This window comes from Herpailurus yagouaroundi, unplaced genomic scaffold (genome assembly GCF_014898765.1).
Source record: "Herpailurus yagouaroundi ecotype Mexico unplaced genomic scaffold, PumYag 28, whole genome shotgun sequence".
NCBI classification, from domain to species: Eukaryota; Metazoa; Chordata; class Mammalia; order Carnivora; family Felidae; genus Herpailurus; species Herpailurus yagouaroundi.
The window spans coordinates 77,680,555-77,705,940 of NW_024412376.1; the positions used below are offsets into that span (position 1 = coordinate 77,680,555).

General features: G+C 41.4%; 1 protein-coding gene across 3 annotated transcripts in view; it reads left to right on the forward strand.

The window, feature by feature from the left end:
• PAPSS1 (3'-phosphoadenosine 5'-phosphosulfate synthase 1) overlaps positions 1–25,386 on the forward strand; it is a 106,687-nt gene that overhangs the window by 24,518 nt on the left and 56,783 nt on the right. For all 3 annotated transcript variants that reach the window (XM_040476672.1, XM_040476663.1, XM_040476680.1), the window contains exons 4-6: positions 2,745–2,883; positions 7,264–7,382; positions 25,140–25,253. In XM_040476672.1, coding sequence (XP_040332606.1) covers positions 2,745–2,883; positions 7,264–7,382; positions 25,140–25,253 — 372 coding nt within the window. The remainder of the gene's footprint in view (positions 1–2,744; positions 2,884–7,263; positions 7,383–25,139; positions 25,254–25,386) is intronic.

The window sequence follows — 25,386 nt, forward strand, 5'->3', positions numbered from 1 at the left end:
GTCATTGGAAAATTGGTTCTCAGAAAAGCTGTGTAGAATTGAGATAGATTTAGGAATCACTAACTTTGTTAATTAAAACCCAGTCGAAGTTGAGTATATATAGAGTATATAGAAGAGTTGTATAGAATGGGAAGAGAGCCGTGGACAGAAACTTGGAAATACATTCATATAAAAGGACAGTTGGGATCAGTTAAGGTCACACCTTAATCATTCTACCACATGCTGTGGTTATTATAGCTAATGAAAGATCTATCAGAATAAGATCTATGATAGGTATATAGCAGGTATTCTGAGAAGCCAGAGGAATCAAGGGCCCTCCGTCAGCCTGGGCATGCAGGTTGGGCTTCCTGGAGGATGTCAGCACAGAACTGTGCTATGAGGAGAACATGCTTTAGCCAGAAGAGAGGGGTGGAGGGTTTTGAGCAGGGAGGGTAGCTAAGGCCTAAGGTCCAAACACCTGGTAACAGCCAGGTGTTAATTATTAATAGAATATCTAGTGTAAGACTGAGAAGGGTGGGGCCAGGTATAGAACACCTGATGCCTCTCCCTGAGAAGCCTGGGTTTTACCCTGATGGTGGTAGGGAATCTCTGAAAAGTTAGCCACATGGTTGAATTTGCATCCTTTGCTATTCTAGGGACAGTGTTAGGGTATGGCTTTGAGCAGATCAAAGCTAAAAGCCAGCAGACTGATTAAAAGCATGTTGTTGCAGTTGACCAGGAATGAGGTTGAACTCGGGAGTAGGGAAGACGTGCAGACTGGGTTGGTGTAATAGAGGCAAAATCTGAAGGACTTTGTGGCAGAAGGCAGAGGGGGTGGGGTGTGGAACGAAGGGAAGGAACCAGAACAACTCTTGGGATTCTGGGTGAATAGTGCTGTCATCCTTGATTTGGGCAGTATAGGCAGGGATGTCAGCTGGGGAGAAAAGAGGGTGGATACCATTATGGACATACTAAGTTTGAGGTGCCTGTGAGATCTCCTGGTGGGTATATTTAGGAGGAGGTTGGAAAGGTGTGTTTACTTCCAGGAGAGAGGGTAGGGCTCAGGCTGAAGCATTAGTGTATATGTTGTAGTCAACACTGTGAAGGCTGCTGAGGAAAGTGCTCAAGGACTGACTTCATGTGAGCAGTGGGCTCCTAATGGGCTGTGGGCAACACCAGTGTTGAAGGGATGGGGAAGTAGGAGGAGCCATGGGAGCCTGCATAGGAATGATTAGGAAATAGCGTCACTGGAATATATAGAGTTAGTAGTGTGAACAGCAGCAGAAAGTCCTGTAATTCAAAGGCTGAAGAGTACTTATGATTAAGGGATTTTTGTGTGATTTGTTCACTTTTTTTTTAATGTTGATGTATTTTGAAAGAGTATAAGCATGTTCAAGAGTGGGGCAGGGGCAGAGAGAGACTCTTAAGCAGGTTTCTGGCTGTCAGCGCAGAGCTGGATGCGGGGCTTGAACCCACAAACTGTGAGCTCATGACCTGAGCTGAAATCAAGAGTCAAACACTCAACCTACTGAGCCACCCAGGCGCCCTAGTTCACTTTTTTAAAAAACGTTTATATGAGAGAGAGCGTGTGCGCACATGCACAAGAGAGCCCAAGCAGGGAAGGGGCAGAGAGAGAGGAGGAGGAGAGAGGTTCTGAAGCAGGCTCCCTGCTAACAGCAGCAAGGCCGATGTGGGGCTTGAACATCCAACTGTGAGATCATGACTTGAGCCGAAGTTGGACGCTCAGCCGACTGTGCCACCCAGATGCCCCCGCAGTTCACTTGTTTGTAATGGATAAGTGACTTGTTGCCAGGGGAAAAAGCTGGCAGAGAAGGAAGAGGATTTCAGATGGAGGGGGGAAATGGATTGAGGAAGGTCCATTAGAGGGGTGGCTCTGGGATTCAAAGGGAGGAAGGAGTAGCAGGAGTGAGGGAGACAAAGGTTGCTGGGCATGTGGATACATTTATATGGCTAAGAGGAGATTGAGAGCATTCGTGCCTGCGGATCTTCGTTTTGAAATGCGGAAGAGGAGAGTAGTGACAGTGGAAGTAGGGGCCATAAATGTGAATGGTAAAATGAGCTGTGTGGGGATAGAGTGGCGGGAGTTGCAGGGCTGGCTTTGGAAATGTTGGCACTGCTTGTGTCTAGCATATGAATGTGGAGTTGGCCTTGAGTATGGAAAGATGAGTGGATCTTAAGGGGGAGACAGTTTTAGCTTAGACAGAAAGAAGAGGTTGACTTAGGAAACTGTTCTGGAGCAGTGAAGGTGATTACCAGAGAGTTGGGGGGTTCGGGGCAGGACAGAAAAGTAAAGTTTTGGGAGTGCTAGAGATGAGAAGTGGTCGCAGGACCTTGTATTTGGCAAGGAGATAAACCACCTTGAGGACTCTGAATGGACTCAGGCTCAGGCTAAGATTGAACATGTTATGAGAGGCCTGATGGCACCTGCATTCAGGCTGGGCTTTGACTGTGGTTCCCTGTAAAATTTAGGTGAAAGTTTTTACGGGGCATCTGTTGTTTTCCCTCCTGGAACTCCCCAATATCTTGGATTTTTAGAATATCAAATTTTAAAATCGTTATGAAGAAATAGTTTCTTGGGTTAAATTTTTTTTGTTTATATTTTAAAATATAAATTAAGTTTTGTCTAATATTTAATTTTCCACTGCCTCAGCTGATAAAGCACTTTTACTCAACCTTGATCATTTAGAGTACCTTTGATTCGTATGAGCACCTTTTATTATGTTTCTCTACATCTTTTTTCTAAGGATCGCAACAATGCAAGGCAAATTCATGAGGGTGCAAGTTTACCGTTTTTTGAAGTATTTGTTGATGCTCCTCTGCATGTTTGTGAACAGAGGGATGTTAAAGGACTCTACAAAAAAGCACGGGCTGGAGAAATTAAAGGTAAGTTTCCCTTTGCTTGCATTTTTTTTAAGACTTTATTTTTAAATAATCTCTACACCCAGTGTGGGGTTCACATGCAACCCCGAGATCAAGGGCTGCATGTTCTACTGACTGAGCCAACCAGGCGCCCCTTTGCATACTTTATCTTGCCATATCTGAGACTGATCATCTTTGCTAAGAGATTGGGAATATTCAAACAACTTGGAGCTCCTTGAGAAGAAAAAGTGGGTCTTAATACTATGCTCTTGTGTCTCTGAAGCCTACCAGCAGTACCTGGCACTGTGTGTAATACTCAGTGGGAATGGTTGGTCAGGTTGGAATCCTACTCCCAAGACAGTGTTTTAGAAGGTTGGGACTTCTGGGGCTGTTGGAAACCTACTTGGTATAATTAGGTGCATTAGACTGCATAGCAATTGCTAGCTGCTGCCACTTCTGCTTTTTGTTCCGGTGAAAATGAAGGAAATTCCATAGATCATGGGAATTGTAAACATTTTGAAAGCAAAACCAGTGCCTTGTTCTTATTTATATCATGGTGTGGAATGGTCCCTTATTCATTCGGTGTACATTTGTTTAATTAGGTTGAATTAATATATCTCTGATTCCATCAAAATGAAGATACCTTGATTTTAAAAATTTTTATGCTTTGCTCCTAAAGTTACAACTACGATGAACATTTGGACATAGGAGACATTTAGAACCTGTCTGATGTGACCTTTGATACCAATTATATTAATCTTCTAGGTGTCGTTTAACATTAGTTCTGTTCTATTATTGTTAACAACAGAGGACGTGCCAGGGATTGATTACTCAGCGCTGTGTAGGGATCAATGATTCATGCAGGTAACTGCTGCCTTCCCAATAGGGAGTATAATAGCCTGGGACTATCACAGGAGCTCTGTGAATTCAAGATTTTGTCACTCAGCTTCTGGTTCTCATAGCAAAAGGTGGAACAGGAAGGACTATGCCGTTATTCTGGGCTCTTCTACATTTGGACCTGGGGATGCTTAACCAGTTGGGGCAAGTGTGGGGCAAGTTCCACCTGCTGTGGTGAAACCTGGTTCCTTAGGCAAGGCTGGCATTCAGTTGTGCCACTAGGGAAACTCAGTTTCACCCATGAAGCCTGTGCTTTCTTGACTCAAAGAGAACAGGTTGCCTGACCTGAATAACTGACAACATTAGGAGGGAAACCAGTTCAGCTCTTCATCATCTGTGTCCGCCTGTCCCTGTCGATGGCCACTTCTCACTTCAGTTTCTCAAAATACAGATTTGGCAAAGAGAAGCAAAATGATGTGTCTGGGATCTTGAAATCTAAATCTTATTTTAATTTTAGTTGGCTTTGTTTTTGCAAGGATGGATTGGTGAGGGAGGTAGATTTGTCTCTGGCTGGAGTAAACTACTTTTGAACAGGGATAACATCTTGAATATTTTTGTATCATTAGAGTTACACACATAGTAAATGCTTATTGGATAGATTAGAAGATGGAGTGGAAATTGGATGTTCAACACACATTGATCAATGCTACCTGTTTGCAAGCTGTGTGTTTCCTGCTGAGATGCAAAGATGAGTAAGACCACATGCAAAATATCTTGAGTTATTTGTAATTTGCATTCTATATTTGGGAGTGTGTTTGTAGTAGCTTAGTTTTCTCTGTGTTACTTATTTACTTTCTTGACTGTTTTCTGTCTATTCCTCTCGGTAGACATTAATAAAATGTTCCTTAGATTAAAATATATGTGTTAGAGTCCCCGATTGTAGAGTTGTATGTATGTACACATGTATGTATGTATTTATTTAGAGCCCCACGCATGAGTTGGGGAGAGGGGGGGAGAGAGAGAGAGAGAGAGAATCTCAGCCTCCATGTTCGGCATGGAGCCTGACATGGGGCTCCATCCTGTGACTCTGAGATCATGACCTGAGCTGAAATCAAGAGGTGGATGATCAACCAACCAAGCCACCCGGGCACCCCTGGAGTTGTTAGTATTTAAAAACCGTGTACTGGGGCGCCTGGGTGGCTCAGTCAGTTAAGCGTCCGACTTCGGCTCAGGTCACGATCTCACAGTTCGTGAGTTCGAGCCCCGCGTCGGGCTCTGTGCTGACAGCTCAGAGCCTGGAGCCTGTTTCAGATTCTGTGTCTCCCTCTCTCTGACCCTCCCCCGTTCATGCTCTGTCTCTCTCTGTCTCAAAAATAAATAAACGTTAAAAAAAAAAGTTAAAACCGTTTACTCATTGTCAGGATGGTAAATGCTGTTTCAGAGTTGTGATGGTAAATGCTCAAGGACAGAAGAGATTGTATACATTCAGCAGACCTCAGGCTTTTAGAGGGCTTTTTGTGACACTATAACTATCCCTGTGTCAGCCATTCTAATGATTATTTTCATGATTACTGCTCAAGTAGTTGTTATTTACTTAAATATAAATGTTTTGCTTAAGCATACATTTATTATAATCATTTATGGGATAAATTAGCTAGAAAGAGAATTCCTGGGCTTTTAAAATAAGACAAATCTTCTAACACAGTGGTTTTCAGGCTTTGCTGCACAATAGCATTATTTGAGTGAACTTTTAAAAATCCTATGCCAAGCCCAAATCAGAATCTAATGCAGGTGGGACCTGGCGATTGCATTGTTTAGCTGCATTTGAGAATTAGAGCTTAAGAACTAGTGTTTTAACCAGAATTATTTTTCCCTAGCTATTCTATTGTGACTCACCACTAAATACTATTAGGAATATTGGTAATGCAGAAATCTCTTCTTGGATTCAGGTCTTCATGTGATACTTAGAAACATGAAATAGAAGAAAACAAGTGGGCTGTAGACTTGTCTATTACATTTTAGAACTCTTGGTGACTGTACCTCTTAATAGTAATTTATTTTATTTTATTTTGTTTTATTTTATTTTACTTTATTATATTTTATTTTAGTTACTTTTTTTTAAGGAGATAGAGGTTTATTGAATATGCTGCAATGGGGTGGTTGGCATGACAGCAGAGAAGAGGCTGTCAATAGTAATGATTTTAACTTTTTTTTTTTTTAATGTTTGTTTATTTTTGTGAGAGAGAGACAGAGCATGAACGGGGGAGGGGCAGAGAGAGAGGGAGACACAGAATCCGAAGCAGGTTCCAGGCTCTGAGCAGTCAGCACAGAACCTGACGCGAGGCTCAAACTCACGAGCTGTGAGATCATGACCTGAGCTGAAGTCGGATGCTCAACCGACTGAGCCACCCAGGTGCCCCAATAGTAATGATTTTAAAGTAATGTTTACCATTTTAACCCGAAGGTTGACCTAAGCACTTCAAGGCAGACGAGCTTTAAATGACTTCTGTAGGGGGTCATGTCAAGGGTGTAAGATAGGAACAGCATATCTTCAGCTCAGCTAGCCCATTCTTGGGAATCATCCTGTATTCTTTCTCTTTGGCAATTACATGGTAACATATTTAAAGGGGAAATCTAAATAGTGGTTGACACATAAACTGATTATGTTTGATTGTAGAATGTATTTTGTGATGTGACAGGATTAGCTCCCTTAGTTACGTTTTGCTTAAGCTAATAGTGGTTACTTTGTCTTGAACACTTAATCCTGGTAGCAGAAGCAGCCTTCAGAGCTTCAGTTTGGCTGTAGATAATCCTTGTGAATATAATGAACAGATTAACTTGGTGTCAGTGTTTGCATTGAGAGGAAAAAAAACCTCATCTAGTTTGGTTTATGACTAGGGTTTAAGTACTGTATTCTGTCTTCCTGTGGAGACATTGAGGTGCCCTGGATCACTTGGTATTTATTCCTATTTATTCATAGGCAGTTTGGGCATTTAGTTAAAAGAAAAAAGGTGACAGAAGAAGTTATAGTCAATCCTCATTATTTGAGGATTCCATATTTGCAAGTTTTCCTACCTGCTAAAATTTTTAACCCCCCACATGAGTACTCATGGTGCTTAGGCAGTCACTTGTGGACACACACAAAGTGGCAAAAATTTTAGTCCTCCCGCCCGAGTACACGTTCCCAGCTGAAGTTGAACAAAGTGACACCCAGCCTTCCTGTTTTAGCTTTCATACTGTAAAGAAGTGTCAAAAAGAATCTGGTGATGACTGAGCCTTGCGGGAAGCTGACCCCATGTTTCCCCTAGGGGCCAGTGGTTTCAGTAGTCACTCACTTAGTGTCCGTGGCAACTTTGTTGAACTGTGAGTGAGAATTACCTGTACATGTTTAAAGGAGAAACAAAAGTTTAATCAGAAGTCTTCTCCCAAGGAAGAAGTTTCAATACTATAACCTTGTAACTCAGAAGGGTTAGCGTAAATGTGAACTTCACCATAGCAGAGACTTGCACCAAAGAAACAAGCCTGTTTTAATTTCTACCCCCTTCAATGCTCTGGTACCTTTTGTAGGTTTCACTGGAATCGATTCTGAGTATGAAAAACCAGAGGCTCCAGAATTGGTGCTGAAAACAGACTCCTGTGATGTGAACGACTGTGTCCAGCAGGTTGTGGAACTTCTACAGGAACGGGTAAGGGAAGGTCAAAGAGAGAATCATCAGAATAAATAATATTCATCTCGTGATCTTCCCCCGCCAAAAACAAAACAAAACAAAAAAACAGGTGATGCTAATATGTAGTATATGGTGCTGACAGTTTTCTGAGAGTGTACGTCCCTGTGTTAGGTGTTGTGGGGGCCCCAGTGTATACAGTATGAAATACGTTGGTCAACGTGAACCATAGGAGGCTTGGGAGCCAAAAAATCTTTTATTTTACCAGTAGTTTTACCACACAAATACCTAATAGAGAATATTCAGCCTTGATTATTTAGCTCTACAACTTGGTATTATTGTATTTTTTTTTTTTTTATTTAATGTTTATTCGTTTTTGAGAGACAGAGACAACGTGTGAGTGGGGGAGGGGCAGAGAAAGGGAGGCACAGAATCCGAAGCAGGCTCTAGGCTCTGAGCTATCAGCACAGAGCCTGATGTGGGGCTCGAACCCACAAACCATGAGATCATGACCTGAGCTGAAGTTGGATGCACAACTGACTGAGCCACTCAGGCGCCCTGACGTTATTGTACATAATGCAGGTAACTTTTCCTAGACATTTAGCGAGTGCCCAGATCTTAGCCTGTGCAACATGATGATACCCTTATGGTTGAGTTTTGGGAAGGGAAAGGTTCCAGGACATAAAGATCTTTCTTTGGTTCCGGAGCATGTAGAAGCATAAAGAGGCTGGCTATTTTCCCAAGGACTCAAGGCATTTATTAGATACATGATTCTCTCAGAGTTTAGTGCAGTCTCCATAATTAGAAATTCTTTTTTTTTTAATTCTTTTTTTTGTAATTCTTTTTTTATTTTAATTTATTTGAGAGAGACAGAGACAGAGTGAGCGGGGGAGGGAAAGACAGAGAGAGAGAGGGAATCCCAAACAGGTTCTGCGCTGCCAGAGCAGAGCCCGATGGTGGGCTTGAACCCATGAAATGGTAAGATCATGACCTGAGTTGAAACTGAGAGTCAGATGCTCAACTGACTGAGCCAACCAGGTGCCCCCTAGAAATTCTTTTTCTTTCTTTCCCTGCTCCTTTCTTCACACTTCCATGGGCCCAGTGGAGGGTCATGCACTTAACTCAGGGAGGACCTGGCCTTTGGGTGGGCGTCAGTTGTTACTCTTTCTCCTAGTCACGGTGTCCCCACCTTTGCTGCCTAGTGCTGTGCAGGAACTCCTGTTTAGTGGTACACAGACAACAATGCATTGTTGTGCCCCATTCTGTTTTAACTGTGGCCTGGGGCATCTGAACCCCCTCTTGATGTTTCAGATCTTATTACCATAATCCTCTGTCATCTAGTATTTCTTACTGGATGTATTAGACATCAACTTAAAAACATTACCTGTGTCTGGATATATTATAGATGTTTGGCCTTAGAATTGTTTTCACATTATAAAATATCTGCCAGATAATTTACCTGGAACTCCCGAATGTATTTCCCTAAATGTTTTCGCCAAATGAGTAGAAATAATCTGAATGCGTAATGGCACTGCTCCGATGTTTTTCTCCGTATGTATTGGCGTACAGTCTGCAGGCTCACGAGACCCCATCCTGGGAGGTTTTCTGTGCTTCGTCTTTCTGCTGTCTGGGTTTCCTGTTAATCGGCTTCTGAGCTCTGCTGCTGGTCCTGCTGCTGTGCCTCTGGCTTCCCTCTTCATTATCCATTCTTTCATCGTCAGCAGTCAGACGTCTGTCGGAAGCTCACTACTTATTTTGTCACAGTCCTAAGCACTGGCAATACAAAGATTAATCAGCCATGTCTCTGTCCTTGAGGGATTTACACTGTCGGTGATGGAAGTGGGGATAAGAGGGTGCAGCTGCTAGAGATGTGTTAGAAACATGGTTTCAGTGTGCACAGAGCATTCTGGGAGGCACACAAGAATGAGTTTGGAGGGGCGCCTGGGTGGCGCAGTCGGTTAAGCGTCCGACTTCAGCCAGGTCACGATCTTGCGGTCCGTGAGTTCGAGCCCCGCGTCGGGCTCTGGGCTGATGGCTCAGAGCCTGGAGCCTGTTTCCGATTCTGTGTCTCCCTCTCTCTCTGCCCCTCCCCCGTTCATGCTCTGTCTCTCTCTGTCCCCAAAATAAATAAACGTTGAAAAAAAAAAATTAAAAAAAAAAAAAAAAAAGAATGAGTTTGGAAAGGCTTTATTCCAGATCTTTCTCACCTGTTCGTTTTTAAAAGATTTTTTTGGGTGCCTGGGTGGCTCGGTTGAGCACCCAACTTCGGCTCAGGTCATGGTCTCATGGTTTGTGAATTTGAGCCCTTCATCGGGCTCACTGCTGTCAGCACAGAGGTTGCTTCGGATCCTCTGTCTCCTTCCCTCTCTGCCTCTCTCTCTCCTGCTCACGCTCTCTCTCTCAAAAATAAACATTAAAAAAAATAAAAGATATTTTCACTGGGCATAGTATTCCGAGTTGATGGGTTTTGTCCCTTTTAGTACTTTAAAGATGATGTTCTATGTTCTGTGGTCCTCTGCATTGCTTCTGATGAGAAGTTCATTTCTTGGCTCCTCTCCTTGTAATGTTTCCTTTTATTTCCGCTTGGATTCAAGATTTTCTCTTACTCCTTAGTTTTTAGCAGTTTGAGTATGTTTGAGCAGTTTGAGCAGTTTTAGGTTTTTTTTCTTTCAGTTTAGAGTTCTTTGACTTGTTCTTTTATTACTTTCTGAAAACTCTTTTTGGCTACTATCTCTTCAGATATTTCTTTTGCCCTGTTCTTTCTCTTTTTCCTGGGATTCCAGTTAGACATATGTTAGGCAATGTAATACTGTCCCACAGCGTTTATGTGTTCTGTGCTTTCATTCTTTTTATGTTAATTTGTCAGCTTTAATAATTTTTACTCTCTTATTTTCAAGTGTAGTCATTCCTCTGTTGTATCCAGTATATTGACACTTAGAATTATTAAACTTCGATAATCATTACAGAAATTATATCATAATTTGGCTCTTTTTTAATTTTTTTATTTTAGAGAGAGCAAACGAGTGGGGGAGAGGGGCAGAGGGAGAGAGAGAATCTTAAGCAGGCTCTATGCTCAGCACAGAGCAGAGCTTGATCCCGTGAACTGTGAGATCATGACCTGAGCTGAAATCAAGCGTCAGATGCTTAACAGACAGAGCCACTGAGGTGTCCCTCTAGTCAGTGATTCTGAATTGTTTTATAGAACCTCAGGGAAATACACATTGATACTCTCATATATAATGTAGGGGGCTCATGAATCTCTGAAGCCATTTTAGGGACTCCAGTTAAAACCAGGTAGTTCAGATACTTATATGGGGCTATTAAACTTAGTGTGTGATGGGTGCTGTGTCATCTCCCTTCTGTCTTTACTTTCATTCCTAACCACTTCTTTGAGGCCCTACATAGAATAGCATCCTTTGGGTTTGACCCTTCACCTACATAGAGGCTTTTTGTTTTCTTTTTCTGTAGTGAGCGGGTGATTTTGTTGTTTTTTAAAACTATTTTGAGAAAATTTTACAACTTTTCTGTAAATGTAAAAGAGTACAGAGAGTTCCTTATATCCTTCACCCAGTTTCCTATTATTTTCATACCTTACATGACTATAGAACATTTCTCAAAACTAAGAAATTGACCCTGGTAAGATACTGTAAACTACATGACAAATTTACTTGTATTTCACAGGTTTTTCCACTAAGGTACTGTCCTGTACTAGGATTTGATCCAGGATCTCACCCTGTGTTTAGTGTTAAATTGGGTTTTAACCATGATTCTGTGAAATGAAAACACAGACTTCAGGTAGTGCCTGTCATGCCCAGGACTTTTGCAGTTCCCCCGTCCCCAGTAGTTAAAAATTGAGGGTAAACTGCCCCCGTATGATTTTCAGCTTGTACTACCTGATATTTCCTTAACTGGTCACCCCATCTCCAGTTTGATATGCCTTTTAAAGATTAAAAAAAATTTTTTTTCTAATGTTTATTTTTGAGAGAGAGAGAGTGAGCTTGTGTGAGTGGGGTAGGGGCAGAGAGAGGGCGACAGAGGATCCGAAACAGGCTCTGAACAGACAGTAGGGAGCCTGATGCGGGTCTTGAACTCATGAACTGTGAGATCATGACCTGAGCTGAAGTCAGACACCCAACCAACTGAGCCACCCAGGCGCCCCTGATATGCCTTCTCTTCCATCCTGTATCATTCACAGAGTCATCTGTCTAAAGTGTAGTCTAGGTTTTGTTTTGTTTTGTTTTTTTTACTCTAAAGAATTTACTGATTTTCCCACGGTTTATAGAGTTAAGGTGATCTGTGTTCAAGGTTCTCCACAGTTTGGTTCCAAGCTACGTATTTTCTTATTATTGTCCTTATGTATTTATTCTGCCACAGTATTATTACTGTTTTTTTCTTGGTGCTGTTGCTTGCTTTAGTGTCTGTGGCTTTAATTAAAGCCTTGCTTCCAATGTGTTTGCCCCTAATCAATAATTATACTAATTGTTCTTCTTTATAGATGGTAGTTAGTCTATGTTGTACCTGCTAGACAGTCGATGATTGGACAGTTTCATTCTGTCTAGATAAAAAAACTAACATTTACTGAGTATCTAAGGGTCATATGTGTGGGACTTTGTGTCTTTTATTTATTAATATATTTAAATGTTTATATTAGTGCACACACGCTTTCATGCAGGGGAGGGGCAGAGAGAGAGGGGACAGAGGATCTGAAGCGGGCTTCAGACAGCAGAGAGCCCTATTTGGGGCTATAACTCACGAACCATGAGATCATGACCTGAGCTGAAGTCAGAAGCTTGACCTACTGAGCCACCCAGGCACCCTGCTTTGTATCTTTTAAAATATTTGTTTTGATTGTTAGAATCTGGGTGGAAGTGACCTTTCTCCTAGTTTAGCTTTCAGCTACTTCTCACTTGACTGTGATGTGACAGTTTCCCAAGTGGTCTTTGTGCTGAGTATTTTGTGTAAGTACTCTGGTTTTATTCAATACAGTAAACCCCTGAGGTGTTTTAGAGATACTAAGTAATTCGCTTATGGACATATTGTATTTTATACCTAGGATTCTGGGTGTATGAATTCCTAGGATTCATTTCCATTTGCCTCTGGCTTTTACTTTCAACAGTGTTCTCATCATACCTAAAGTGCAGTGTAATTAAATCTATAACCAGAAAAGTGTTCTGGTTATATTAGTTTAAGATGGGGAAATTTTCTCTTGAAAAATTATTTATTTGTTATTTTTTAGAGAGAGAAGGGAGTATGCAAGTAGGGAGTATGCAAGTATGCAAGAAGGGAGAGGCCAAGGATGGGGAGGGGAGAGAGAGAGAGAGAGAGAGAGAGAGAGAGAGAGAGAGAGAGAGAGAATGAATCCCAAGCAGGCTCCATGCTCAGTGCAGGGCTCGATGCAGGGCTTGATCCCATGACCCTGGGATCATGACCTGAGCTGAAATCAAAAGTCAGATGCCCAACTGACTGAGCCACCCAGGTGCCCCATGAAAAAATTTTTATTTTTATCCTAAAGCTCAGTGGTGACAGAAGAAATGCAAATGGCTTCTTAATGCAATTGCTTTCTTTTGGTATCACCCTCATTTGGGGAAAAGATAGGACTTCACTTCTCATTAAAAGTGTGTATTTCTGTGTTTTACCTGGTTGAGCCTGTTAATTTAAAATTTTTTTAATGTTTGTTTCTTTTTGAGAGAGAGCACACATGGGGGAGGGACAGAGAGAGGGAGAGAAAGTATCGCAAGCAGGCTCTGCACTGTCCTTCCATATGGGGCTTGAACTCACAAACCACAAGATCATGACCTGACCTGAAATCAAGAGTCGGATGCTTAACCGATGGAGCCACCCAGGCACCCCGATTCTGTTAGTTAATTTAACATATACTTAGCGTCTTACGTAGTAGGTACTGTTGTAAAGCACTGGGGATGTGGCATTGTATTAAACGGTAAAAATTCTGCCTCATGGATCTTAATTTTTGGTTTTAATTACCATTATTTATAGTTGTAGACTAGAACGTATAAATTCATGTTTTCTTTTATTAGCATGATGTAGAATTTATGAATGTAGTTGAGGGAAGAAATACACACCCGTACATGACTACTTCTGTTCTGACACTTATTCTCCTTTGATTGTTTTTTTTTTCCCCCCACAAAGTTGAACCTCAGACGAACATTAGGGCATATGGGTAAACCAGTAAGCACCTGACGTTCAGCTTGGAGTTGATGGTTGGTGATGCAAGGAGTCCATTTGCCTGCTGCACCCTGATGGCAGGGGAACTCCGTGTGGTCTGCACCTTCCGAAGCAGATCCTCCCTGGTGGTCCAGGGTGGCACATGCAGCACAACCTCATTGTCATCACAGAGGCATTTGTGGGGTTTTCCAGAGGTGGCTCATGGGAGGTCAGGGTAGAGCTGGTTGCACAAATCTAGGCTGGGAAGTGAAGGGGATGACAATGTCGAGTGCTGTGCTGAGAGCAAGGAGTGAGGATATGAAGTTAGAGGTTGTGCACTAACCAGCATTATTCGTATGAATAGAATTGTGTGCACTAGAAGGGAAAGTGGCAGGCAAAGATAGAAGTCCAAGAGAATTCCCACATAGGCAAGGCCTTCAGTAGTTGTTCTGGTAGCATTAATACATTTGATGTTGGGGGCGCCTGGGTGGCTCAGTCACTTAAGCATCTGACTCTTGGTTTTGGCTAAGGTCATGATCTCACAGTTCTTGGGTTCGAGCTCCTGCATTGGCTTTGAGCTGGCAGCATGGAGCCCACTTGGGATTCTCTCTCTCCCCTTCTCTCTGTTCCTCCCCCGACTCATGCTGTCTCTTCCTCTCTCAAAATAAATAAAATTAAAAAAAAAATACATGTAATGTTATATCAAAACTCTGAGAAGTAAGTTATAATTTTCCTCATTTTATTGATGCGGAAACAAGTCAGAGAAGTGAAGCTGTTTGTCCCAGGACGGGGGCGGGGCGGGGCGGGGCGGGGCGGGGGGTAGAGTCAGATTTGAACACGGTGTGTTGGATTCTGCCATCCAAGAGCCCATTCTTCTCCCAACTGCCTTGCCTTTTACCTAGATTCTTTCCATTTCTCGTTTGTGTCTGAAGTATCAGTCTTTTCTGTGGGTCTTTTTCACATTCCTTGACCATTTTTTTTTTTCCCTAAGCATAGTTGGGAATGAGAACTTGAGAGTATTGGGTCTTAGAAGGAGTTCATATTTTTTAGCCTACTTTCAGAGTACTTCAGCGCAGATCAGAGGCAGCACTGTCTGAATTGGAAGGAATGTTGACCTTGTTAAGACGTAAATTGCTTGTGCCTGTCTCTGATTAGTGTGAAATGCCTATTCCATGTAGTGTGAAATAACAAGTGATTGTCAGTTACCTAATTTAACTTGGAAAGCTGGGGCACATCGTGCGAGATGAATTACAATTTACTTATGTGCTGACACCTAAATCTAAATAGTAAATGAGTGGCTTGGGTTATTAAGCCATAGAAGAAAATCTTATTTCTAAAATAATAAAGCTAAGTACATTTTGTTTCTTTTTCGGGTTCCTCAGTTTGTTAGATTTTTGAGGTTGGTTTGTCTTATTCTCTTACCAACTAATTGTGGAATTCTCTGACACCAACTGGGTGTCTAGCAATTCGATTCTGTTCTCACACTAACTGTCCAGAGTTATTTTGGACACTGCAGGTGAAGGGCTCCGTCTCACAAGACTGCCTTCACTTCAGATGCCAGCTGCAAACAGACACCTACATTTCTGCCTGACTGACTGTACATTCAGGGGTTACCCAGACCCCCTATCCCCTGGTTGAATAATTCAGCTCACAGAACTTAGGAAAGCACTTTACTTACCATTACCAGTTTATTATAAAGGATACAACTCAGGAAGAGCCAAATGGAAGAGATGTATGGGGCAGGGAGAGCCGTGGTGCTTCCATGCCCTTTGTGGGCATGTTGTCACCAACTCAGAACCTCTCTGAATCTAACCGTTAGGGCTTTTATGGAGGTTCCATCACATAGCCGTGATTAAGTCTTTGGCCACTGGTGACTGAACTCAGTTTCCGGCCTCTTCCCCAGCCCAGAGTTCTGGGGACAGAATTGAAAGTTCCAACGCTCTAATCTAAGTATGGTGTGGTCTTTTTTGAGGACCCCCTTAGTCTGGAATCATCACATTATCATATCAAACACACTTTCCAGTTAGGAGATTCCATGAATTTTAAGGACTCTGTGCCAGGAACCAGGGACAAAACCCAAATATATAGTTCCCATTGTAATATATGGCAGACTTTTTTTTTTTAATGTTTATTTTTTGAGAGAGGGGGAGACAGAGCATGAGTGGGGGAGGTGCAGAGAGAGAGAGAGAGAGAGAGAGGGAATCTAAAGCAGGTTTCAGGCTCTGAGCTGTCAGCACAGAGCTCGACACGGGGCTTGAACTCACGGACTGTGAGATCATGACCATGACCTGAGCCAAAGTCAGATGCTCAACTGACTGAGCCACCCAGGCGCCCCCATGGCAGACTTTTTATTGGAGCAGAGAGGGATAGCATGGTTGCGGCTTTCTAGACGATCCAGCTGTTTGAGAAGTGCTGTCTCCATGATAGCTAGCAAAGGAATTTTTCTATCTGATGCTTGGTATTGCTTTGGAGAGACTCTCCCGAAATGAATTCTACCAGGTATTGTTTCTTTAACGTTCTTTGAGATATGGCACTGGTTTCGCTGTCCAAGAAAAATTTGTTTTTAATGTTCTGTACAAGGGGTATTTTAGGATGATAGGTATTTTGATCAGCATAATGTTGCATATTCTCAGTCGTCCCTGGATTGTCTTACTTCTCTTTCTGTCTGGTCTTTGTACTATAATTGGAATAAGGAAATGTGTTCGTTATTTCATTTCTCAAGCGTTTGGTCAGAGCATCTTTATTTTCTTAATGTGCTTCTGTTGGTGTATCTTCACATTTTATTCAAGAAAGTAGAAGGCACTGAAAAATGCTGAGGATTTTGGATTTAAGTTTCTTCCCCAAACCCTTGAATGGTCACTAGATGGCCTGCCGGGATTGCATTTAACTTGGTGTGTTATGACATAAGGAAGTAGGATTCTTGCTGCTGGTTTTAATCTAAAGTGATATTTTAAATACTGTTTTTAAATCTGCTAGGAACTCTAGATTTACTAGTGCTATAAATTATTTAAAGGTTTGTCTTTTTATGAAATGGTGGTTTAGTGCTCTAAATGGATTTTATACTGCACATAAAAACCTGACTTCACAGCTCAGTTTTAAAGTGTTGCCAGAATATCGTTTGGTGTTCATGCTTTGGATGCATGTAGTTTAGATAATAGAAATTTAATAGTTACATAAAATATGAATGAGCTGTAGTGTTCAAGTCTGTTGAGCAGATTTGGCTGAAGAAAAAAGTGCAGAAAATACTTAAAGGCAAAACTTAGAATGTGGAATCACAATGTTTATTAAGGTGTTCACAGTTCTTTAGGAAGATTAAAAAGAGAAGGCAAATTACTACTATTTTCAGGTAGTGAATGTTCTGTCTGCCAGTTTCCAGATAAAAGCAAACAATTGTTCTTTTGAACAAAGATTACAGATACAGTGTGTTAGCTCTTAGATTGTGTTTAGTCAAGCAAAAAAAAAAACAAAAAAAACCCACTTTTGAATACCCATGTAATAGTTTTGAATTAAGTTAATATTTAAACATTCATAATATTTCAATATTTCTAGATCTAGGTGATTCCTGGTAGCATGTGAATTAATGACCCCCTACTGAAGAGCTTCCCCTGTATTCCCTTTATCCTTAAAAGCTGGGTGACTGTGGTGCTCTTAAGATTGGACGTGAGGGGTTTAGGTATATAAACTCTTGCTCGTGGCCTGGCTTGTGGTCTATTTTTGTTTTAGAGGAAATTCCCTGCAATAAAAAGTTTTCTGTGTACAAGGCGAAGAAGAACACATTGTTTCCTAACAGCTGACTGTGTTTCTGGAAATCCTAATGAATCCCAAATAGAATGGATAGCTCATGTGGCTGGGACTTCACGTTATGTTGTCCAGATATCTTGTCTCACTTTGAGGTGGTTTTGCTCCTTTTAGATGTTTGGCAGTGGTTTTGGAAACTGAAAAGATTTGTCAGTAGAATGTGCTAGAAACTGGCTGTGTCTGCATTTCAAAAATTCTTTTTGTATTCCTTGTAGAGTGTTCTCTTCTCTCTACACATAGAATCTATATAGAACTTGCATTCTTTGAGCAAATGTTCCATGTTTCTTTTGATTCGTGCTGTTATGTTTGTGCTGATTCAAAAAATATTCACTTGATGTATTTTTTTTTTTTTATTTTGGAAGGGAAAAACGGTAGCAACCTCTTGAATTTTTTTTGACTTTAGTTAAGCATTGGAAGAATTTTGTACTTAAGTTGGGAGGCTGAATTCATTTAAAAATATTGCTGGAGGGGCGCCTGGGTGGCGCAGTCGGTTAAGCGTCCGACTTCAGCCAGGTCACGATCTCGCGGTCCGTGAGTTCGAGCCCCGCGTCAGGCTCTGGGCTGATGGCTCGGAGCCTGGAGCCTGTTTCCGATTCTGTGTCTCCCTCTCTCTCTGCCCCTCCCCCAATCATGCTCTGTCTCTCTCTGTCCCAAAAATAAATAAACGTTGAAAAAAAAAATTTAAAAAAAAAATATTGCTGGATGTGAATTTTGAAAAGGGAACAGTTATGGGTAATGCTTGTAATGAAAAAAATGATTTTGATTCAAAATGAAAAAAAATTCCCCTTTCTTGAAAGGAAAGTTATTATAGCCTCCATGTCCATGCATATAATGTAGCAAGTTACTAAAAATGTATTCATCCCAAATGTGCTCATGGCTGCATGAGTACACAAAACATTAAAAAAATAATTTGAGCTCATAGTATTGATACTACTCTTTGATGTTCAAACAAGTTCCTTGGAGACACTTAGATTTTCTCACAAATTATTTGTATATTTGTTCTTTTTTTTTTTAATTTTTTTTTTTTTAACGTTTATTTATTTTTTTGGGACAGAGAGAGACAGAGCATGAACAGGGGAGGGGCAGAGAGAGAGGGAGACACAGAATCAGAAACAAGCTCCAGGCTCTGAGCCATCAGCCCAGAGCCCGACGCGGGGCTCGAACTCACGGACCGCGAGATCGTGACCTGGCTGAAGTTGGACGCTTAACCGACTGCGCCACCCAGGCGCCCCTGTATATTTGTTCTCTTAATCTAGGGTGTGGTTGGAAGGAAGACGTGATACATAGAAATATTTGTTCTCAGTTCTTACTTTGAGTGTCTCTTCAGCAGGAGTGAGTTCACATTCCCCAGTGTCCAGTGTGGTTCTGGAGAGGGGTGTTTCCAGGGTGGAAGCAAGGTGCGTGCACCCAGCCACATGCCTGGAGCATCATGGTGGACAGTGCGTGCCGCTGCTGTTTGTCACTGTTTGTGAGCCGAATCTAGTGATGCCGGCCTTGGGAACCAGCTCAGCATGCCCTGTTGCATCCAATAAGGGTAAAAAACATTAGTCTGTTGGATGTTGTCCTCTGGCCCTCCAAAACTGGACAGTTTTCAGCGGTAAATGCGGTGGCAGAGCAGAATAGTCAACACCTACAACGTAAAAAAGATCTCCCACTCTTACAATAATGTAACTTTCAGAAATGGCAAAGAAAACTTTATGTAGAGTTGTTTGTGTCCGTGAAATTCTTCTCTTCCCTGGGTTCCCTATGTCAGTTGTTGCCCGACTGTGGATTCTGGGTTTTGAAAAAAGTTGGTTGAAAATCCCTCACTTAACCTTCATGGAAGTGATGAGGACTAATTGAAATGTTGAATATTTTTAGTTTTTGTCCAGAACTTTATCAACTTGTGAAGATCACATGCAGACCAGAATTCCTGGGAAATTATGAACTAAGAAGATAAACTAAGAACAATTTGTGTGACAGAATGTCTCATAACGTAGTTTTCATGAGAGAGACCGTAAAGGTTTGTTGTTGTTGGTTTTTTTGGGGGGAGGGGGGATAATATTTGGACCTTAGTTGGAATCCCAGTTGTAATATTTATCAATTAACTACATAAAATACCTAATTTCTGTGGCTTCAGTACCCTTGTCTGTTCAATGAGAATTACCGTACCTGTCTGTCTTAGAATTGTACCGAGGAGTCTATATGAGTTAGTATATGCAGAGTGCTTAGAGCAGCTCCTGGAACGTAGCAAGCACATTATATTTATTGAGTATTTTTTGTGTGTTAAGTGCATTGGCAGATAGTATGGCAGGGACTGGGGGCCAGTTATTAACCTCTTCTGAGCCTCAATTTCCAAATCTGTTAAAGGAGAATGTTTCTATCTTCATAGGTAGGATTGCATGAAGATTAAGTGGATTCATTCATATGCCCTTAGGACAATGCTGGAATGGTAGTGGGCATTAATGTTAGTCCCTGTACTTCAGGTATTTTATTTTTATTTTTATTAAAAACATTTTTTTAATGTTTGTTTATTTTGGGGAGAGAGAGAGCATGAGCTGGGGCGGGGCAGAGAGAGAGACGGAGACACAGAATCCGAAGCAGGCTCCAGGCTCTGGGCTGTCAGCACAGAGCCTGATGCGGGCGGGGCTCAAACTCACAGACCGAGAGATCATTGACCGAAGTCGGATGCTTAACCGCCTGAGCCACCCAGGCGCCACTGCACTTCAGAGATTTAAAATTACTGAATTTCACAACAGGCCTGTACCATATATGCATATATATCTATTTTAAACAGTTGAGGAGGAGACAGGTTCACAGATGCTAACATCTTTGGTTTTGAAGATACTGTGTTTCTAATGTTTCTGATTTTAAGTCTGTTTTGTGAACTTTTATCATGGTCTTCCTGTTAATGAATGCCTGACTTTTTGTGTAATGTCATTTTAGCATTTGTTCCTAGTGTGGAGGATTTCTGGTCTTTATCTTGCAGCTGGAAAAATGGGTGTGTCTCAAGACCTCTGAGACCTTTTGCATTTCTAAGAAGCTAATTGAACATGGTAGGGTGTGTGCAGTTCTCCTAATGCATGTCATGTTGTTTGTGCAGGAAAAGTTGATCCTAATTTTTATTTTCTAGTTGATGAAATAATAGGTTTTGTACAGACTTCTGAAACTACCAGTGCCCTGTAATGGGGAAGGGAATATACAAAAATGACAATGATAACTGTATGTGGGGTGATTTTTTTTCTCAATTCCAAATTCTCTTTACTGCTCTTTTATAATTTAAAATAAATATACTAACAGTAATTCCTGGAATTAGAATGCACAGAATGAACGACCATAAGTTATTTCTTTTGCTAGATTATAAGAAGAGTCATCTTTCATTCAGTTTTATTGAGATATAATTGACATACCAAAAAAAACAAGAGACTTTGCTATATGTGATTTCCTCTTCAGGTACACAGTGAAATCAAGTATTATATATAAATTGTGAATGTATACTTACCACTTAGACCCCAATGGCAAACTTTAAGACATGCCCTCTTTTGTTTGGCATCATTAGAAATAATTTGCCTTGGGGCACCTGGGTGGCTGAGTCGGTTGAATGTCCAACTCTTGATTTTGGCTCAGGTTATGATCTCACAGTTCATGAGTTTGAGCCCCACATTGGGCTCTGTGCTGACAGAGCCTGCTTGGGATTTTCTTCCTCCCTTTCTTTCTGCTCCTTCCCCTCTCACCTGTTCTTTCTCTCTCAAAATAAACAAACAAACAATCTGCCTCATTAATACAGGTTGTATAGTATTGAAACCTACAAAGAGAAAACAGAGGCAGGTGGTGGAAGCTGTCATTCTTCCTTCACTGTTGTCTTTAATGTCCTCACGTAGTATTAGCCATGTAAACACAATGAATAGCCTGCAGCTGTGGATGCCTGCTGGCTGCTTCATTGCAGAAGGCCTGGAAGGTATATGAAGTGCCCTGGGCTGTGTGCATGGTTTATGTTTTACACACTCACTTTTCCACTTGCCTCCTCCTCTGAGCAGTGGGATGCTCAAGGGACAAAAATACCTTTCATGTCTGCACACCAGAGCAATTAGCTAAACTTGGTATCGTAGCAAGTGGTGTTTTTTTTTTTTAATTTCTTTCCTGTGTTGAAATTTTATTACTTATTTTCTCTTTTCCTTCATGTTTACTCTCTTTATCCTTGGTTTTATCATGAGAAAGATCAGAGGACTTGAATTTACCAGTAGGAGGAGACTGATTTTGGCATACGATTTAGCTGATGCCAAACTGTCTCTTTTGTTTCATCTTTGAGGAGAAATGTGGGAGAGTAAATCTTTCTAATGTTTTTATTTAGTTTTGAGGGGGTGGGGAGGGGCAGAGAGAGAGAGAGAGGGAGACACAATCTGAAGCAGGCTCCAGGCTCTGAGCTGTCAGCACAGAGCCTGACACAGGGCTCGAACCCATGAACTGGAACTGTGAGATCATGACCTGAGCCAAAGACAGACGCTTAACCGACTGAGCCACCCGGCCGCCCTGAGAATAAATCTTTCTAGATTTTCAGAATCCATAGGGGCTACTTGAATAGTAGCACTAGGTCTTCTATGAGATCAGCTAGCTTTGATATACATATCTGACTGCTTTTTTCCTCTACTGAAGATATTAATGTAAGTCCAAATATAAGTTGGAAGTTTTTTCCCACACTTACTCCTCAGGAAAATAGAGTATGTGTTCAAAAATCTGGTTCTTCTATTGATATTTATTTTATTATTTATTTATTTTTTTAAATTAAAGTAACTATTTTAATGTTTATTTTATTATTGAGAGAGAGAGAAAGACAGAGCCTGAGCAAGGGAGGGGCAGGGAAGGAGAGAGACACAGAATCTGAAGCAGGCTCCAGGGTCCAAGCTGTCAGCACAGAGCTCGACACAGGGCTCCAACTTACATGACCTGAGCAGAAGTTGGATACTTAATTGACTGAGCCACCCAGGGGCCCTCACCATTGATACTTTGAATTACTTTTGTTGTTCTGCATTTTTTAATGGACTAATTTTTATTATTTTAACTTTTGTTTTAGAGAGCATTTGTGGGAGAGGGGCTGAGGGAGAGAGAGAATCTGAAGCAGGCTTTGTGCTCCACTTGGAGCCTGACAAGGGGCTTGATCCCACAACCCTGGGATCATGACCTGAGCTGAAATCAAGAGTTAGATGTTCAACCAAATGAGCTACCCAGGTGCCAACCCCTCCCCACCCCCATTGACTATTTTTTTTTTTTAATTTTTTTTTTCAACGTTTATTTATTTTTGGGACAGAGAGAGACAGAGCATGAATGGGGGAGGGGCAGAGAGAGAGGGAGACACAGAATTGGAAACAGGCTCCAGGCTCTGAGCCATCAGCCCAGAGCCTGACGCGGGGCTCGAACTCACGGACCGCGAGATCGTGACCTGGCTGAAGTCGGACGCTTAACCGACTGCGCCACCCAGACGCCCCCCCCCCCTTGACTATTTTTAAGAGCAGTTTTAGGTTGATAGCAAAACTGAGTGGAAAGTACAGTGAGTTCCCATATACCCCCTGCTCTCTTCCCCCATAAGCCTATCCTTTCAATACCCTTCACCAGAGTAGTACATTTGTTACAATTGATAAACCTAGTGTAACATCTCATCCAAAATTCATAGTTTACACTAGGGTTGTAAATTCTGTGGGTTTTGACAAATGTATAATGACACTATCTACTGTCATAGTATCATTTCATTGCCCTAAAAATGCCCTCTTCTTTGGTTCTGCTTACCCCCACCCCTTGGCCCATAACTCCTGGCAACACTGATGTTTTTAGTGTCTCCATAGTTTTGACTTTTCCAGAATGTCATATAGTTGGTATCTTACAGTATGGAGCCTTTTCAGATTGGCTCCTTTTACTTATTAATATGTAGTATAAAGTTCTGTAGTGTCTTTTTCGTAGCTTGATAGTTTGTTTCTTCTACTGCACTCCTTGTCTGGATGTCCCAGTTTATCCATTTGTCTTCTGAGGGACATGATTATTTCCAAGTCCTGCAATTATGAGTAAAGCTGATGGAAACATCTGTGCAGGTTTTTGTGTGGACATAGGTTTTCAACTCATTTGGATAAACACCAAGGAGCACAATTGAGTGTGTTTAGGTTTTTTTTTTTTTTTAATGTTTGTTTATTTTTGAGAGGAGGGCGGAGGGGCAGAGAGAGAGAGAGAGACACAGAATCCAAAGCAGGCTCCAGGCTCTGAGCTGTCAGCACAGAGCCTGATGCAGGGCTCCAACTGACAAACCACAAGGTCATGACCTGAGCCAAAGTCGGACACTCAACTGATGGAGCCACCCAGGCGCCCCGAGTGTGTTTAGTTTCGTAAGAAACTGCCAACCTGTCTTCCAAAATGTCTGTACCATTCGCATTGCTAGCAGCAGTGCATGAGAATTCCTGTTACTCCACATCCTCACCTGGGTTTGGTTTTTGTCAGTATTTTGGATATTGGCCATTCTCATAGCTGTGTGGTGGTTTCTTGTTTGTTTTAATTTGCCTTTCCCTGCTGATGTGATGTAAGGTATCATTTCATTTGTTTCTTGGTCATTTGTAGATCTTCTCTGGTAAGGTTTCTGTTCAGACCTTTGGCCCATTTTTTAAATATTGGGCTGTTTGTTTTTCTATTGTTGAATTAAAAAAATTTTTTTTTAAATGTTTATTTACTTTTGAGAGAGAGACAGAGCATGAGCAAGGGAGGAGCAGAGAGAGGGAGACACAGAATCTGAAGCCAGGCTCTGAGCTGTCACCACAGAACCCCAATACAGGGCTCAAACTCAACGAACTGTGAGGTCATGACCTGAGCCGAAGTTGGACGCTCAACCGACTGAGCCACCCAGGCACCCGTCTTATTGTTGAATGTTAAGTGTTCTTTCTGTATCTTAGATAACAGTCCTTTTTCAGGTATGCTTTTTGCAAATATTTTTTCTCAGTCTGTGGCTTATCTTCTCATTCTCTTGAGTATTACTCTATTTTGAATAACAAAGTATTGCTTGGACAAAATACATGTATGAAAAGTCCTTAATCATTGACAATTTTGTATGCTTATAAAGGTTACCTAATAGATTTGGCTTAAAAGAAAGTTGAAGTAATTAAACACATTTAGTAATTATTCCTTGGGGTATGATAAGTGTTGCGAACAAGCCTTGTAAAGATCAGCTCAAGAGCTATGTTGTGGTAATCACAAATACATTCTTGTATATTCTGAGAGACAAGCATTGCCCCAATGTTGTGTAAATGCATACTTGGAGTTCAGATAAAATGTCCAGACTGCATTTCATATGGGACCAAAAAGTGCTGTTCCCCAAACTGCCAGAGTGGGAGTGAAGCTGACATACTCTTGGGTTTCATGTGGCCGGACTGAGAAGGTGATCGCTAGCGATAAAGATGCATACAAAAGCTGGAATAAAATGGTTTGGTGACATGTTAAAGATAACAATGATTGTATTCAGAGTGACTGTATTTACTTCCAAGTTCTTTCTGTTGTTACCTCTTAGTTGAGGTCACCTCTTCTTTGCAGTTGCTGGGTTTTACGTATGTGGCACGTTCTCGGAATTCATTCTTTTCACTAGGCAATGGGACATGATACTCAGTGACTTCTTGTATGTGGGATATTCTCTGTTGAGAGAGCTGACATGAGGAAAATTGACTGGGGAGGGGGCACCGCAGTCAGAGCCCTCTTTTATGCTTTTTTTTATAACGTCTCACTTTGAAATGTTAATGTTCTTCATCAAGACACCCTTTGGAGAACTTTAAATTGTTGAGGCAAACATTTAATTGTACTTTTGTTGTTGTATAGGATATTGTACCTGTGGATGCCTCTTACGAAGTAAAAGAACTGTATGTGCCAGAAAACAAACTCCATCTGGCAAAAACAGATGCAGAAACATTGCCAGCATTGAAAATTAATAAAGTAAGTGCTTTGTTGGTCTTCGTACCCAGTGATTTAGCCTTAATATATACTCATTATCTGTCTACTTTGTTTTTTAGCTATGTTTGAGGGCATGGGTACTGGCGGCTGGGGGTTAGTTGTAGTTTATGTCACA